The sequence below is a fragment of the Petromyzon marinus genome, chromosome 58, assembly GCF_048934315.1.
Source record: "Petromyzon marinus isolate PM22_M1 ecotype Great Lakes invasive population chromosome 58, UKy_Petmar_22M1.pri1.0, whole genome shotgun sequence".
Taxonomy (NCBI): Eukaryota; Metazoa; Chordata; class Hyperoartia; order Petromyzontiformes; family Petromyzontidae; genus Petromyzon; species Petromyzon marinus.
Genome location: NC_133724.1, coordinates 8,923,221 through 8,941,823, shown reverse-complemented (window position 1 = coordinate 8,941,823; position 18,603 = coordinate 8,923,221). Strand labels below are relative to the sequence as shown.

The 18,603-nt window shown below is 50.9% G+C and overlaps 1 protein-coding gene across 8 annotated transcripts in view; it reads right to left on the bottom strand.

The window, feature by feature from the left end:
- LOC116955176 (voltage-dependent T-type calcium channel subunit alpha-1G-like) overlaps window positions 1–18,603 on the bottom strand; it is a 269,045-nt gene that overhangs the window by 131,437 nt on the left and 119,005 nt on the right. For all 8 annotated transcript variants that reach the window (XM_076052903.1, XM_076052904.1, XM_076052906.1 and 5 more), the window contains exons 3-6: window positions 10,601–10,713; window positions 9,930–10,063; window positions 7,435–7,532; window positions 5,620–5,779 (exon numbers count right to left, since the gene is read on the bottom strand). In XM_076052903.1, coding sequence (XP_075909018.1) covers window positions 5,620–5,779; window positions 7,435–7,532; window positions 9,930–10,063; window positions 10,601–10,713 — 505 coding nt within the window. The remainder of the gene's footprint in view (window positions 1–5,619; window positions 5,780–7,434; window positions 7,533–9,929; window positions 10,064–10,600; window positions 10,714–18,603) is intronic.

Genomic DNA, 18,603 nt, shown 5'->3' with positions numbered 1-18,603 from the left:
AGACACAAAGTGAGGGCTCGTGGGTAATTGGGTTTGTTGTGGTTAACCTGGTTTTGTAGGCCACACTGGTGCATAGATATTGGTGTATAGATCCTGGTGTCTAGTTATTGGTGAATAGATATTGGTGTATAGATATTGGTGTATAGATCCTGGTGTATAGTTATTGGTGTGTAGATATTGGTGTATAGTTATTGGTGTATAGATATTGGTGTATAGATATTGGTGTATAGATATTGGTGTATAGTTATTGGTGTATAGATATTGGTGTATAGATCCTGGTGTATAGATCCTGGTGTATAGTTATTGGTGCATAGATATTGGTGTATAGTTATTGGTGTATAGATATTGGTGTATAGTTATTGGTGTATAGATATTGGTGTATAGTTATTGGTGCATAGATATTGGTGTATAGTTATTGGTGTATAGATATTGGTGTATAGATATTATTGGTGTATAGATATTATTGGTGTATAGTTATTGGTGTATAGATATTGGTGTATAGATATTGGTGTATAGATATTATTGGTGTATAGTTATTGGTGTATAGATATTGGTGTATAGATATTGGTGTATAGATATTGGTGCATAGATACTGGTGTAAACACAGCGACATGGATGGCTCTTTTGACGTGCAATTGCAAATGAAATATTATTGTAATTAAATGGAGGCCATCTTGGATTTTGTTTATTCTTTAAGAATCGTGTGCATGGGTTTTGTTTAGACTGATTCATAAAAACGGATCACAAGCATACACATAGACTCTGGGATCACTGAAACTTAAAAAGTTTCCGCTCAAAAGGTATACGAAATGAACATTTCGTGACCAAAAAAAGAGGTAGCCATCTTGGACGTGTAGGCGACTAGCCGGGTTGGTTTCGTTTCGTTCTCCTCCCCGTGAAGCGACCCAAGGAGATCATTTGTTGCCTGAGTCGGCGCTTGTATCAATCACCACCTGAACAATTTACTCGTGTTGTCGCTCCACCCGGAAGAGGGTGGCATACGTCACGTGGCAGGGACGGGCTCTTTAAACGAGCACTTGCCCATACGCAACTTAACATTTGCGTTTAGATTACTTTACTTATTTGTACGCTATAAGTTTCCACATGATGCGCCACTTCGTTGGGATATAATTTGTGATGGCCGGCTTGCTTCTGACAAATAAGCTGATGCACCTCAGTTGGCTCTCCCTTGTAAAATAAAAATAGTTTTTTTGGGGGGTGCAATTTGCTTAATTTACCATTCCTATACTTTGCACTTCTATCGTGTGATTTGGATTGCTTATCCCTCCACGTTTAGAAACATGTATTAAGATTATTTTTTATTATTTTGGCTGCTATAAATGTTCAAATGATGGGCCGCTTTGTTGAGCTGTCATTATGTGGCCAGTCATTTCAGAATAATAAGTTAATACCTCAGTGTGCTTTGTCTGGTAAGATGGGGATGGTTTAGTTTTACCTTTCTTGTACTTTGCACTATTATCGTGTTTTTGTAACTGTTTGTTGATGTAGCGTCCTTATTCCGTTCCCCGACCGGACGTCTGTGTAAAGAGCTTCATAGCTCGTCGGATTCCTCCTGCAGTCTAAATAAATATTCAGATTCTGAAATTTCTGACCCCTGCGCCCCTACCGGACATCTGTAATTAATAAATAAATGGCTTAACAGTTTATCGGATTCCTTCAGTACAGTTTAACCCCCCTTAAAGAGCATCCCTGTTAACGACTAATCGCTTAACAACGGAACTCCATAGAGTCCAATGTGTAGTGTATAGTAGTGTAGTGTATAGTAGTGTAAGGTAGTGTAGTGTATAGTAGTGTAGTGGATAGTAGTGTATAGTAGTGGATAGTAGCGTAGTGTATAGTAGTGTAGTGTATAGTGGGGTGTATAGTAGTGTATATTGTAGTGTTTGGTAGCATAGAGTAGAACCCTTCTTAACGACCACCCCTGTTAACGACTAATTGTTTAACGACGGGCCTTCATAGAGCCCAATATGTAGTGTATAGTGTAGTGTATAGTAGTGTAGTGTATAGTGTAGTGTATAGTAGTGTAGTGTATAGTAGTGTATAGTAGTGTAGTGTATAGTAGTGTAGTGTGTAGTAGTGTAGTGTGTAGTAGTGTAGTGTGTAGTATAGTAGTGTATAGTGTAGTGTATAGTGTAGTGCCTCCATAGAGCCCAATGCGGTTCGCTTACCGACCATTCCCCTGTTAATGACAGGTACGCGACCGCCAATTTCGACCAATCGGCGAGTCCCAAAGCGTTCTGACCGGGGCCTCGACCAATCGGCTAAATCCGTTCGTGAGCTCGACGACCGGGCATAGGGGCACCGATTTACCGTGGTTAAGAGGAGGCGCTCTCCTGCACGAGCGCAGCGATTGCGACAAGAAGGAGCCTCCCCTAGTCGACGGCGGGGTTGGCGCCTAGAGGCGTCCGCGCCGCGCGTCGCGGACGTAGGGCAAACGGGACCCGAGCGAGACACCTCCGCTCGCCCAATATCACGGAGCGCGTTTCTCACGTTTTGTGCGTGTATTTTTTTTGTATCCGCGCGAGCATGCGGCGCGTGGGGGAGCAGAAGGAGGAGGAGGCGGCCAGGAGGCGTGGGAAGAGGGTGGATAAATAAATAAATTAAGGTGCCCTGCCGCTGGAGTGACAAAAATCAATTTGCACGCTCCCCGTTACACGCGCGGTACACACACACGCGCACGTGTGTGTGTGAAAAATGTATTAAATAAAACATCTCGTTAGATGTGACAGTTCTCTGGGGTTGTGATGTCACTTCAAGAAAAATGAAGTGTCCGTGGAATCTGGGGGACATCTAAGGAGTGAGAATCAAAAACGAAAACGTGCGTATGTGTATGTGCGTCTGTATGTGTTTGTGTGTATGTGTGACGATTATCTGAACCGGTCCTGGGCCTCCCCTAGGTCGACTCAGCCTCAAATGAGTACCTGGTGTGACGTATGACCATCGCCACTAGGGAGACAAAGGCGGCCGGGCATGGTGTTGGTCACCCACCCCCTCGTGTGCCGTGCCGGCCTTCACAGGTGCTTGCTAACAGCACTCGCCCCTACAGCCCGTTAATGGCTATACGAGGAGTGATTGTATTTGCGTGCCGTGGGGGAGCCTCGTGAAGGACATCTTAGCCACCTGGCTAAAAACACGGCAAGCTGCCACACTGGGGGGCACAGGTGGTACCATCAGCTCAATCAGTCAATCCATATCACCCGAATCTGTCTCGTGACCTCCTGCACCTGGCCAGGCATATCAATCAGTCAATCCGTACACCTGGGTCCGTCCAGTGAGCTTTCTCCTGCCAACAACGAGCCTTCCACACTTTCACGCGCTGGCCTCAAAGTGCACCTAGCCTGGCACAAGCGCTGTGTGGTGATGTCATCGCTACCGAGTGGCGAACGGTGGATGTTGTTGTCTATGCACGTGCGTGTGTCTGTGTGACTGTGGAGGGCGGAGGAGCGACGCTCACAACAACGAGCGGAGCGCCGGGTGGCTAAAGCACAGCAGGTTGGCACAGTAGGGGGCACAGGTGATGCATCAGCCAGTCATCTCAGTCAGTCGACCCGTGGCACCTGGGTCTGCCCCGTGACCTCCTGCCAGCGGGCGTTCGACACTTCACGTGGCCTCAGGGTGCACATGGCCTGGCACAAGCGTCGTGGTGACATCACCGCCACTTAGTGGCGAATGGCGGTTGTTGTTGTTGTTGTTGTGGCTGTGTGCGTGTCTTTGTAGTAGTGTAGTCCTGGGCTTTCCCTAGGTCGACTCGGCCTCAAATGAGTTCCTGGTGTGGTGTGTAAACATCGCCACTGGGGGAGACAAAGGCGGCCGGGCGTGGTGCTGGTCACCCACTTCCCTCGTGTGCCGTGCCGGCCTTCATAGGCGCTGCTCCCTAACAGCACTTGCCCCAACAGTATCTGCAGGTTACACGGGGAGTCTTTGTTGTCTTCTTAGGAGGGGGAGTGGTGGCGCAGTAGTTGGCGCACGGTACTGAGAACCCACCGACCCCAAGTGCAAATTTCCCACTCACTGTAGCGAATATTTAAAGTGGTCCTGGGCAATATTGTTGAGGATCTACTGTTGGGTGTTGTCGTGGTGAGGTCTGGGACTGTTGTTGTTTGTTGTTGTTGTTGTTTGTGTGTTATTGTGGTTGTTTGTGTGTTGTTGTGGTTGTTTGTGTGTTGTTGTGGTTGTTTGTGTGTAGTTGTGGTTGTTTGTGTGTGGTTGTTTGTGTGTTGTTGTGGTTGTTTGTGTGTGGTTGTTTGTGTGTGGTTGTTTGTGTGTTGTTGTGGTTGTTTGTGTGTTGTTGTGGTTGTTTGTGTGTTGCTGTGGTTGTTTGTGTGTTGTTGTAGTTGTTTGTGTGTTGTTGTTTGTGTGTTGTTGTGGTTGTTTGTGTGTGGTTGTTTGTGTGTTGTTGTGGTTGTTTGTGTGTGGTTGTTTGTGTGTGGTTGTTTGTGTGTTGTTGTGGTTGTTTGTGTGTTGTTGTGGTTGTTTGTGTGTTGTTGTGGTTGTTTGTGTGTTGCTGTGGTTGCTTGTGTGTTGTTGTGGTTGTTTGTGTGTTGTTGTTTGTGTGTTGTTGTGGTTGTTTGTGTGTGGTTGTTTGTGTGTTGTTGTGGTTGTTTGTGTGTTGTTGTGGTTGTTTGTGTGTTGTTGTGGTTGTTTGTGTTTTGTTGTGGTTGTTTGTTGTTGTGGTTGTTTGTGTGTTGTTGTGGTTGTGTGTTGTTGTGGTTGTTTGTGTGTTGTGGTTGTTTGTGTGTTGTTGTGGTTGTTTGTGTGTGGTTGTTTGTGTGTTGTTGTGGTTGTTTGTGTGTTGCTGTGGTTGTTTGTGTGTTGTTGTGGTTGTTTGTGTGTTGCTGTGGTTGTTTGTGTGTTGTTGTGGTTGTTTGTGTGTTGTTGTTTGTGTGTTGTTGTGGTTGTTTGTGTGTGGTTGTTTGTGTGTTGTTGTGGTTGTTTGTGTGTGGTTGTTTGTGTGTTGTTGTGGTTGTTTGTGTGTTGTTGTGGTTGTTTGTGTGTTGCTGTGGTTGTTTGTGTGTTGTTGTGGTTGTTTGTGTGTTGTTGTTTGTGTGTTGTTGTGGTTGTTTGTGTGTGGTTGTTTGTGTGTTGTTGTGGTTGTTTGTGTGTTGTTGTGGTTGTTTGTGTGTTGTTGTTGTTGTGGTTGTTTGTGTTTTGTTGTGGTTGTTTGTTGTTGTGGTTGTTTGTGTGTTGTTGTGGTTGTGTGTTGTTGTGGTTGTTTGTGTGTTGTGGTTGTTTGTGTGTTGTTGTGGTTGTTTGTGTGTGGTTGTTTGTGTGTTGTTGTGGTTGTTTGTGTGTTGCTGTGGTTGTTTGTGTGTTGTTGTGGTTGTTTGTGTGTGGTTGTGGTTGCTTGTGTGTTGTTGTTGTTGTTGCTGTGGTTGTTTGTGTGTTGTTGTGGTTGTTGTTGTGGTTGTTTGTTTGTTGCTGTGGTTGTTTGTGTGTTGTTGTGGTTGTTTGTGTGTGGTTGTGGTTGTTTGTGTGTTGTTGTTGTTGTTGCTGTGGTTGTTTGTGTGTTGCTGTGGTTGTGTGTTTTGTGGTTGTTTGTTTGTTGTTGGTTGTCGTGCGTCGTTGTTTGCCGCCGCCGCTGCGTGCGCATTGACTCACTCGGTGAAGTTGTTGGCCAGGAAGCAGCGGTTGCGTAGCAGGCCGGCCCACAGCTGCACGCCGATGATGCCGAAGATGAAGAAGACGAAGAAGCAGAGGAGCAGCACGTTGCCCAGCATGGGCAGCGTGTCGAGCAGCAGCGTCACCAGGATGCGCATGCCTGCACAGGCAAAGACAAAGGTCACCCCACGTGGCCTTTTGGTTAGCCATCGAACCTTTGACCGGTCATCGAACCTTTGACCGGCCATCGAACCTTTGACCGGCCATCGAATCTTTGGCCAGCTATCGAATTTTTGACCGTCCATCGAACTTTTGGCCGGCACGACACACGAGGAGGGGGGTGGCCAGCACCACGCCCGGCCGCCTTTGTCTCCCCTAGTGGCGATGTTTACACACCGCACGAGGTACTCATTCTAGGCCTCCCCTAGGACCGGTTCAGATATAATCGTCACTGGTGTTGGCCGTAAGCGGGAATCGACCTCGGGCAGCCGGGTTCGTAGCACAGTGTGTGTGTGTACGTGAGTGTACACACGTACACACACACACTCACACACGTACACACACTCACACACGTACACACACACACTCACACACGTACACACACACACGTACACACACACACGTACACACATACACACACTCACACACACGTACACACTCACACACGTCCAAACATACGTACACACACACATACACACTCACACACGTACACACACGGTCCTTCGCGTAGCCCCAAACTAGGCATTACATAATCAAATCAATATTCGCCATACAGATGGAAGCGAATCCACTCACCGCACTGCCAGACAGAGAACTGCGGGGCCGCGCCTTTATATATATAATATATAGAGTATTTATTTCTATCGGGCTCCCCGTGACAGCCGAGGGGTGTGTGGGTGGAGGGGTGTGTGTGCGGGGTGTGTATGTGTGTGTGCGGGTGCGTATGTGTGTGTGCGGGGTGTGTATGTGTGTGTGCAGTGTGTGTGTGCGGTGTGTGTGTGTGTGTGCGGTGTATGTGTGTGTGCGGGTGCGTATGTGTGTGTGCAGTGTGTGTGTGTGCGGGGTGTGTATGTGTGTGTGCGGGGTGTGTATGTGTGTGTGCGGGGTATGTATGTGTGTGTGCGGTGTGTGTGTGTGCGGTGTGTATGTGTGTGCGGAGTGTGTGTGAGTGTGTGGGGTGTGTATGTGTGTGTGCGGTGTGTGTGTGTGTGTGTGCGGGGTGTGTATGTGTGTGTGCGGGTGTGTGTGTGTGTGTGCGGGGAGTGTATGTGTGTGCGGGGTGTGTATGTGTGTGTGCGGGGTGTGTGTGTGTCTGTGGGGTGTGTATGTGTGTGTGCGGGGTGTGTATGTGTGTTTGCGGGGTGTGTATGTGTGTTTGCAGGGTGTGTATGTGTGTGTGCGGTGTGTGTGTGCGGTGTGTATGTGTGTGTGCGGGGTGTGTGTGTGTGTGCAGGGTGTGTGTGTGCGGGGTGTGTGTGTGTGTGCAGGGTGTGTGTATGTGTGTGGGGTGTGTGTGCGCGGGGTGTGTGTGTGTGTGTGTGCAGGGTGTGTGTGTGTGCGTGGGGTGTGTGTGTGCGGTGAATATGTGTGTGTGCGGGGTGTGTGTGTGTGCGGGGTGTGTGTGTGCAGGGTGTGTGTGTGTGCGGGGTGTGTATGTGTGTGTGCGGGGTGTGTGTGTGTGCAGGGTGTGTGTGTGCAGGGTGTGTGTGTGCGGGGTGTGTGTGTGTGTGCGGGGTGTGTGTGTGTGTGTGCGGGGTGTGTGGATGTGTGTGTGTGGGGTGTGTGGATGTGTGTGTGGGTGTTGCTGCTACTCACTGGGGACGCGGTTGATGGCGCGTAGCGGCCTAAGCACACGCACCGTCCGGATCGCGGACAGGCTCACGTTCTGCATGTCCAGGGAGTACTCCAACATCCTGCGCACGAGCGCAAAGACAAAGGTGCGCACACCACGTTGTAGCCTGCTACAGTCTGCTGTGAACCTCACGGCGGAACCCCCGGCGGTCCCGAATAAACGGAATTCGAAATCGTGATTTATTTAAAAAACAAACAAACGCCGCGACCCACAACAAATCGATCCTCTCTCGGTCTTCACCGAGCACCCGTCATTGCCAAAATTGCCGTAGTCACGGATAAAACTTTGAAAACTTTGATTCACGCATCGTGTCGAGCTCGTCGAGAGGAATCGATCGCTGTGTCGTTCGCCTTCGACAGACATAAACTGACGTCGCAACGCAGTTGATGCGAGAGCCGGGGGGCTTTATTGGGAACCCCTGGGTCCCACCACAAGGTTCAAGCGCTGGCTGCGAGCGGGTAGCAGCACCGCCGATGAAGCGCCCGGCCGCCTTTGTCTCCCAAGCGGCGATGTTTGCTACGCAGCGCACCGGGTGATCATTTGAGGCTGAGTCGACCTCGGGGGGGGGAGGGGGGGGGGGACCGCGACCGGTTCAGATGATCGCCACCGGCGTTGGCCGTGAGCTGGAAATCGAACTCGGGATGGCCGGGTTCGTAGCGCGGAGTGCTGACCACTGCACCACCGCTCCCCACACACAAAGACAAAGATCCCCCATATAGCCTGCATAGGACTTGCGGCCGTTTGCGAGCACCTACCTAAGACAGTTATCCAAGCACTACTCTCAAAACTGCTCTAGAGGAGTTGTACACCCCTAGCTGCCACTGCTATTCAGTGGGCTGTAATAAAATACAATGTTTCGCTCCGGATGACCGCTGCAAAATATTAACTGTATTTTGATTTGGTGTTCTGATCTTAAAGGTGCATTGAAAAATGTGATACTCAGACTGATGCTCCTGTTGTTGTGGAGTGACTTATGCAGCCAACTATGGCTCTAGGGTTTGGTGTTACATGTTATTTATGTAGTTTATTGTAAAAATTCGGTCACAGTCCCTGTGATCACTGTTACGTTGCATTTATGGCTTTATTTTGGTGATTTCGAAAACGTTTTTTGTTTTGGCCATGTTTTTTTGTTTATTGTAGTACGGAGTTAGACTGATGGCCTTAATCTAAGTTGTCTTGTTGTTGTTGTTTGACTTGCATCCCACTGGGATTTTTGCACACAGCGTTGGTGTGCGGTGCTTTTTTCAGGAATATTTTGCTGCTTTTTTCATGGATTTTCTGTTTGAACAGTCACAAAGTCACTTTAAGATGTTTTCTTGTTCATGTTTTTGTTTTTTTGTTTGTTGCGGTTGCACCCGATTCAAGAGCCGAAAGACTCACAGGGCTGTACCAAATAAATGGAACTGTGAAACTATGAACGCGGTGTGTACGTATACGCAGCACCGGGGATACAAAGGCGGACGGGGGTGCGTGCGGTGGTTGGGCCGCACCACCACCACCCCCTCCGTGTGCCGTGCCGGCCTTCATTGGTGCCGCTCTCGCTGACAGCACCTGCCCCCTACCAGCGTGTGCACTGCTACGCGGCGGGGTGTCGTTGTGTGAGTGTTGAGCGCCGTGGACGCGTGAACACGAATCGCGGCTCGACGACTCGTCCCCGTGTTGCGCTTCACGGAGCGAGGGGGCGAGGGGAGGGAGACGAAGGGAATGGCGACGCAGGATCAGTGAGCACGGGGAGAGAGGAACTCTGCTGGCGTGCTCATCAAGCTCCTGCCAGGAGTCCCCCGGGGGGGGCGGGGGCGGGGAGGACTCCGCATGGTGGCTTTCTGGCGATCCCAGGATCCCAGTGTCTCCAGTATCACCATTGTGATCCCAGGATCACAATGTCTCCAGTATCACCATTGTGATACCAGGATCACAGTGTCCCCAGTATCACCATTGTGATCCCAGGATCACAGTGTCCCCAGTATCACCATTGTGATCCCAGGATCCCAGTGTCCCCAGTATCACCATTGTGATCCCAGGATCCCAGTGTCCCCAGTATCACCATTGTGATCCCAGGATCACAGTGTCCCCAGCATCACCATTGTGATCCCAGGATCACAGTGTCACCAGTATCACCATTGTGATCCCAGGATCACAGTGTCACCAGTATCACCATTGTGATCCCAGGATCCCAGTGTCCCCAGTATCACCATTGTGATCCCAGGATCACAATGTCTCCAGTATCACCATTGTGATCCCAGGATCACAGTGTCCCCAGAATCACCATTGTGATCCCAGGATCCCAGTGTCCCCAGTATCACCATTGTGATCCCAGAATTCACAGTGTCCCCAGCATCACCATCACGGTCCCAGGATTCACAATGTCTCCAGTATCACCATTGTGATCCCAGGATTCACAACGTCTCTGACACGGCCACGATGGACCCGCGGGGCCTAGCCAGGCAAGGCCTCTCACCCGGCCACGACGATGAAGAGGTCTAGGCGGTTCCACGTATCACCCAGGTAGCACTGCTTCCCGAACACGCCGAGCGCCAGCATCTTGATGACCATCTCCACCGCGAAGAAGGCGAAGATGAAGTCATCGAACCTCTGGTGAGAGGGGGGAGGGTGTCACGAGGCAGGGGTGTCAGCCATTACACAGAGTACAAAATGGAGGCACAATTAGTGTCCCAGTGAAGACGGGTGCATCTGTTCATTGTGGGACTTTAAGAAGCATTGTCTGTAAGTTCGTTTATGTTCTAATAATACTGGGATGTCCGGTAGGGTGGGGGGGGGGGGGGAGTTGGAGAGAGAGTTAGAGAGACACAGAGTGAGACAGAGGGAGAGATAGTCAGATAGAGAGTGAGACAGAGAGACAGAGAGAGGGAGAGCCAGAGTGAGACAGGGAGAGAGACACACACAGAGAGAGACAGCGAGGAAGACAGAGAGACAGAGGGAAAGAGATACAGAGAGACAAAGAGAGATAGAGTCAGAAATAGAGAGTGAGATCGAGAGAGGGAGAGAGACAGAGAGCTAACGATGTTTCTACACACTGTGTCTTCACCACACCGTTATCGCTCAGAGGCTATGGGCAAGGAAGGCTCTGGGCATCAGGGGTGGGGGTCAGCGGCGAGTCCGGCCACCCACCTTGAGGATCTTGCAGCGGTCGCTGGAGCAGTCGATGTCCTCGCAGGGCTGGAACATGCCGAGGGTGACGCAGTTGAGCAGGATAATGAGCATGCTGAGTCGCTCAAACCACGTGCGGAGAGAGCGGACGAGTCAAGGACCAAAGGCTTGGTGGGGGGCACTCGGCGCAGCGCGACAACAACAACAATACAACAACAACAATAGCAACAACACGACAATATAATAAATAGCAATAGCAATACAACAACAATAACAACACGACAACAATAACAAAAGATAACAACAGCAATAGCAACACAACAATGACAATAACAACACAACAATAACAACACGACAACAATAACAAAAATATCAACAGCAATAGCAACACAACAATGACAAGAAACAACATCTCAACCATAACAGCAACACAATAATAACAACACAACAACAATAGCAACCATAACCATACAATGATTATATGGGAACGTAATGGTAACATGGGGGACCTAATGGTTATATGGGAACCTAAAGATTGCATAGAAATCTAACGGTTATATGGGATCCTAATGGTTATAGGGGGAACCTAATGATTATATGGGACCCTTTTTTTGACAGTCATTCAAAATGATGAAAAATAAGGATGTGGGTTTTACCCTTTCTGGCAACTAAACAGACGGGGCTGAGATGTCCAAACAGCGACTGGACACCTGTGACATCTCTGGGACCTTTATGGTTCGTGCTGAGCAAGAAATGTTCTGATGCGCGTGGCATTGCCTTTGTACTGGTCGCTTTTTTGGCGCTGTTCTCTGGGTCTGACACCGGTGGTGAGACTAGGCTACGCAGAAGGCCGCTGTCTCTGGTGTAGGCCAATCGGTTTCAAAGGCAATGCAAGAAGATTATCGGTGCCAAGTTCGTTTGCGTGTTCCGCCACATGTACCGTGCCTGGCTAATGTGGTACTTGATGCCTGGCAAAAAAGTTTCCATTTGTTGTGTTTGCACATCTTAACGCAGCTCTCAATTTATTTGCCATAAAGGGTTAAACCTATTCTTGGTTTCCGTCATTTTGCGAACGGGGGGGGGGGGGGGGTTGGGGGGGTGTGAATGTAATTACTGTTGGACAGCTGCACCGGTGATGGAAAATAATAACTGTGATGGGGAGCTCTGTAGCCACGTAACTGGGAATGTTTGGCCAGTTTGGAATGAGTGAACACGTGTGGGAGGACACTCACGCGTGGTGGGCGAGGAGGCAACACTCGATCCCCGTGCAGATGGAACAGGTGGGGTAAACCCCATCCTAACACGAACACCCAACCCCTGACACTACCCCTGACACTGACACACTACCCCTGACACTAACACTACCCCTGACACTACCCCTGACACTACCCCTGACACTACCCCTGACACTACCCCTGACACTACCCCTGACATTACCCCTGACACTACCCCTGACACTACCCATGACACTACCCCTGACACTAACCCTGACACTAACACTAACCCTGACACTACCCCTGACACTACCCCTGACACTACCCATGACACTACCCATTACACTGGCACGACTTGGGGGTGTTGGGGAAACTTCCATCCTGCAGTGGATGGACATCAGGGTGGCGGGCATCTAATTATGTATTTACTTTGATTCTGTGTTTGAGTCCTGTGCTGTTGTAATGTGTGCAATGTCATGGTGATTGTTATGGTTACTCGTGGTACTTCGAATTTGTGGTTTGCACAGGAAAAGTATTTTACCAAAGGCGTTTATATTCCTTGTTTGACAATATTTTATCGAATCTTATTCCTCCCTCTACATGCACTATTATGCAATATGTTTATCTAATGTTAACGTGCAGTTTAGTTAAATATTTAATTTATCATTAATATATTGTAAAATAATTTGTTGACTTTTTTCATCGCTGTATTTATTGTATTTATAATTTTTAATGCGACCTGTTGCAAACGTCGTGTTTTTCATTTTCCAGTTTTTCTGTTTTGTTGATGAAAGCCGATTCGAGAGCTTCTTGGCTCACAGGGCAATTCTAAATTGTTCTAAAGAAAGTGTTCTAAAGAAACTGTTCTAAAGAAAGTGTTCTAAATAAACTGTTCTAAAGAAAGTGTTTAAATATTTTTTTTATTTTTCAAACCGACGAGGAGGCGGGCGACATTCTCAGCTCCAAAGTGCCGCTGGTGCACTCAGCGAGGAGGGGGTGGGGGGAGGGGGGATGACCCCGAGGGGGGGAGGGGGGTGGGGAGAGGGGGGGGCCCTCGAGCGACGTTCCGCGACCCCTTCACGACCTCACAAAAATGCTCACCGCGTGCAACTTTTTTGGGGTTTTTTTTGTCTCTGGCGGTCCCCGCGATCAAGCGGCCCGACAGGTTGTGCCCGGCCACGTGCCCGGCCACGTGCCCGGCCACGTGCCCGGCCACGTGCCCGGCCACGTGCCCGGCCACGTGCCCGGCTTCATTTCATCAGCAGCATCTTCAGCGGCATCTTCAGCGGCATCTTCATCGTCATCTTCAGCGGCATCGTGATCATCAATGAGCCGTGGTCGTTTCGCTGCTGGATGAAAGCCCCCCCTAGCCCCCACCCCGCCCCCAGCCCCCACCCCCAGGGCCCACCCCCAGGGCACACTCAATAAACCATTCTGTCTGTTGCCTGATGAGGCTGGTTGTTGCTGTCGGTTGTTGTTGTTGTTATTACCGGCGATACGTCACCATACTCGATTTGTCAACATTGTTGTGGGTTAAAGTCTCCAACACACGAGCGGTGGTGTGCGCTGAACTCGGAACTACATTGGCCACGTTTTGTTTACGCGACAAACCCGCCCTGATTGGCCGTGCGAGTTCCCTAATTCACGTGTTCGTCTCTCTGCCTCACCCCATATAGAACCCTCCTCTCGTCCCATACAGAACTCTCGTCCCATACAGAACCCTCGTCCCATACAGAACCCTCGTCCCATACAGAACCCTCCTCTCGTCCCATACAGAACCCTCGTCTCGTCCCATACAGAACCCTCGTCTCATCCCATACAGAACTCACGTCTCGTCCCATACAGAACTCTCATCCCATACAGAACCCTCGTCTCATCCCATACAGAACCCTCTTCTCGTCCCATACAGAACCCTCTTCTCGTCCCATACAGAACCCTCGTCTCATCCCATACAGAACCCCCGTCTCACCCCATACAGAACCCACGTCTCATCCCATACAGAACCCTCGTCTCATCCCATACAGAACCCTCGTCTCATCCCATACAGAACCCTCGTCTCAACCCATACAGAACCCTCGTCTCATCCCATACAAAACTCTCATCCCATACAGAACCCTCGTCTCGTCCCATACAGAACCCTCGTCTCATCCCATACAGAACCCTCGTCTCATCCCATACAGAACCCTCCTCTCATCCCATACAGAACCCACGTCTCGTCCCATACAGAACTCTCCTCTCGTCCCATACAGAACCCCCCTCTCATCCCATACAGAACCCTCGTCTCATCCCATACAGAACCCTCGTCCCATCCCATACAGAACCATCGTCCCATCCCATACAGAACCCTCGTCCCATCCCATACAGAACTCTCATCTCATCCCATACAGAACCCTCTTCTCATCCCATACAGAACCCTCGTCCCATCCCATACAGAACCCTCTTCCCATCCCATACAGAACCCTCGTCCCATCCCATACAGAACCCTCCTCTCATCCCATACAGAACCCTCTTCTCATCCCATAGAGAACCCTCGTTTCATCCCATACAGAACCCACGTCTCATCCCATAGAGAACCCACGTCTCATCCCATACAGAACCCACGTCTCATCCCATACAGAACCCTCTTCTCGTCCCATACAGAACCCTCTTCTCGTCCCATACAGAACCCTCGTCTCATCCCATACAGAACCCCCGTCTCACCCCATACAGAACCCACGTCTCATCCCATACAGAACCCTCGTCTCATCCCATACAGAACCCTCGTCTCATCCCATACAGAACCCTCGTTTCAACCCATACAGAACCCTCGTCTCATCCCATACAGAACCCTCCTCTCATCCCATACAGAACCCTCTTCTCGTCCCATTCAGAACCCCCCTCGTGTAACTGCTGCTGCTGCTGATTGAGTTTTGGACTGCACAGAAATTAAATTCATTTTCGCTCACAACCAATTTTGGTAGAAAAATGCAAAAAGCCTCAATTTGTCTCCAGCCATACAAACTTACACACGCACACTTACACACACTCACACACACTCACACTTACACACACTCACACTTACACACACTCACACACCACATACACACTTGTGCACACATCCAACAACGCACACGCACACTTACACACACGCGCACACTTACACACACTCACACAGCGCACACACACACACACTCACACTTACACACACTTACACACCGCACACACACACTCACACTTACACACACTCACACACCGCACACACACTCACACTTACACACACACTCACACACCACACACACTTACACACACTCACTCACACTTACATACACTCACAGACCACACATACACTCACACTTACACACCCTCACACACCGCACACACACTTACACACACACTCACACACCACACACACTCACACTTACACACACTCCCTCACACTTACACACACTCACACTTACACACACCACACACACACTTACACACCCTCACGCACCGCACACACACACTCACACGCACTCACACTCACACACGCACACACACTTACACACACTCACACTTACACACCGCACACACACTCACACTTACACAAAGACAAAGATCCCCGGTATAGCCTCAACAGACTGTTTGGGCAAGTTGCTGCTTGCGAATAGCGGCACCTATGAAGGCCGGCACAGCACACGAGGGGATGGGTGGCCAGCACCACGCCCGGCCGCCTTTGTCTCCCCGAACGGGGTACTCATTTGAGGCCGAGTCGATCTAGGGGAGGCCCAGGACCGGTTCAGAGAATCGACGGCGGTGTTGGTGGCCGTGAGCAGGAATCAATCTCGGGTCACCCGGTTTGTAGCGGAGCGTTAACCACGACACGACTGCCCCGCACACTTTACACACACTCACACACGCACACACACACACGCACTCCCAACAACGCGCACACACTCACGCACACACACGCACACACACTCACGCACACACACTCACGCACACACACTCACGCACACACACGCGCACACACACTCACTCACGCGCACACACTCACGCACACACACGCACGCGCACACACTCACACGCACACACGCACTCACACTCACACACGCACACACACGCACACACACTCACACGCACACACACACTCACACGCACACACGCACTCACACTCACACACGCACACACACTCACACACACTCACACGCACACACACACTCACACGCGCGCACACATACAAGTGCACACTCCCAACAACGCGCACACACTCGTAAACACACACACACGCACATACGCACACACATACGCACACATACGCACACACACACAATTATGTGCAGAGGATGAAGTTGAAGCTATGCGAGTGAAGTGCACGCGCGCGCGTGCTGAAACAAACACAAACACTGGGGGGGAGGGGGGGGGGTGTTGGGAGGGAGACAAAGGCGGCCGGGAGTGGTTGCTGGCCACCCACCCCCGCGTGTGCCACAGCGCCGGCAGCCTTCAATCGACACTGCTGCTGCTCGCTACTGACAGCGCCTGGCCCCAACAGTCTGTTACAGGCTACACGGGAGGATCTTTAGTGTGTGCGTGTGTGTGCGTGAGTGTGCGTGAGTGTGTGTGCGTGTGTGTGAGCGTGTGTGTGTGTGCGTGTGTGTGTGTGCGTATGTGTGTGTGCGTATGTGTGTGTGTGAGCGTGTGTGTGTGCGTGTGTGTGTGAGCGTGTGTGTGTGAGCGTGTGTGTGTGTGCGTCCGGCAAAACAACCCCCTACCTCCTCGCGGTGCCGGACGGGCAACTCTGTCGTGGACAGCGCTGTGGGGGGAGATCCAATTTTGATTGGCTCCTCCCCTCATGGCATATGTGTCCACCACAGGGGCTAAACGGGGGCTCTGGACGGGTGCGAGGGGCTGGTAACCCCTCCACCTTCAATTAATTACCACGAAACTTGTTCGAACGCTCACTGCAGAGGAGAGGCTGCCACTCCTCTGTCGGGAGCTGGACCGGTACCGCCTGGATCTATGCGGCATTCAGGAGGTCCGGTGGACCGGCTCTGGCTCCTGCCACCATGAGGGGTGGACAGTCCTCTACTCGGGGCAGCAGACCGCCAAACAACAGGGTGTGGGTCTTCTTTTGAACAAAAGAATGAAGGGGGCGTGGGAGCGTGGCGGTGAGGTGTGGGAAGCTGTAAGCCCCAGGCTACTTTGGGCTCGCCTTCCCATCAACCGGAGGCGAGGAATGGTGGTCGTGGTTACTTATGCCCCCACCGAAGATGAACATCCGTGGAGGGATGCAGGCAAAGCCGATGAGTCAGATGCCTTCTATGACCTCCTGTCACAGGTGCTGGCTAAAGTGGCCCCTCGGGATAGAGTCATCATGTTGGGTGACTTCAATGCCCGAGTTGGTCATGATACTGGCACCTGGTCTGGAGTGATTGGAGGGCATGGGCCAGATCAGCTCAATAACAACGGTAGGAGGCTGCTAGATTTTTGTGCAGCCCATGGGCTTGTAATTACCAACACGCTGTTCCGGCATCGGCGCATCCACACAACATCATGGATGCATGCCGGGTCCAAGCAAGAACATCTGCTGGACTACATAGTGACGGACCAGCGAATGCGAGCCCATGTCCTTGACACCAGGACCTACCGTGGAGCTGATCTGCCCTCTGACCATCGACTAGTCATCTGTAAGATGCGCCGGCCATTCTTCCACTCCGGTGGTGGGTGTACACCCAGGACCCCATTCCAACCTAAAGTGGCCTGGTCTCAGTTATCTGATGAAAGTTGCAAGCGAGAATTTCATCATCGCTTGCGGCTGGGATTGGTATCGTCCCCGACTCCTCCTGATGTCGAGGGTAAATGGGCGAGGTTTAGGACTGTGACTCATGCAGCTGCAATGGCTGCTTTGGGTACGCGGTCCAGACCTCCCCAGACACCCTGGATGACAGAGGAGTTGTTCACGATGGTTGAGAAAAAGCGACAGGCCCACTGTCATCGGCTACAGAATCCCACGTCAGAGAATGAGGAGGCTTACCGCAGCCTTCGCTCGGAGGTTCGGAGAGCCGTGAGGCGCTGCAAGGATGGGTGGTGGTCGCGGGTTGCTGAGGAGATGGAGTCTGCCTCAGTGGCCCGTGATCACAAATCTCTATTTAACTCCATCAAAAAAGTAACCTGCAGCGCCACACCTATTACCATCATTAGGGGAAAAAACGGTGATCCAATTTCCGACCCCCAGGAACAGGTTCGCAGATTTGCTGAGCATTTCTGTGAGGTCCTGGGGGAGGGAAAATCCCTCAGCCAGGAAAACATCGTGGCACAAAGTGAGGATGACCCTGCTGAGGCTGCGGTGCCTCAAATATTGGATGAAGTCACCCCCTGTGAGTGGCTGGCTGAGGTGCCATCTGCTGAGGAAGCATTGAAGGCGATACGGAGTCTGAGACCAGGAAAGGCAGCGGGCAGAGATGATCTCCCAAGCGAAATGCTGAGGGAGGGTGGCGTTTGTGCACAGACTGCCCTATATGACATCATAACAACAGTCTGGACCACTGGACGGGTTCCGCAGGATTGGAAGGATGCCCTGGTGGTCCCCCTTTTTAAGAAGGGGGACCGCACAGACTGTAACAACTACAGGGGCATCTCACTCCTCAGTGTGCCGGGAAAGGTCCTGGCAAGGATTATTCAGCATCGCCTTGCCAGGCACGCTGAGGAGAGGCTTGCGGAGCCCCAATGTGGTTTCAGGAAAGGGCGGTCCTGCACAGATGCCATATTTTCTGTCCGTCTGCTACAGCAGAGGTGTAGGGAATTCCAACAAGACCTACATCTCTGCTTTATTGACCTGGTCAAGGCCTATGA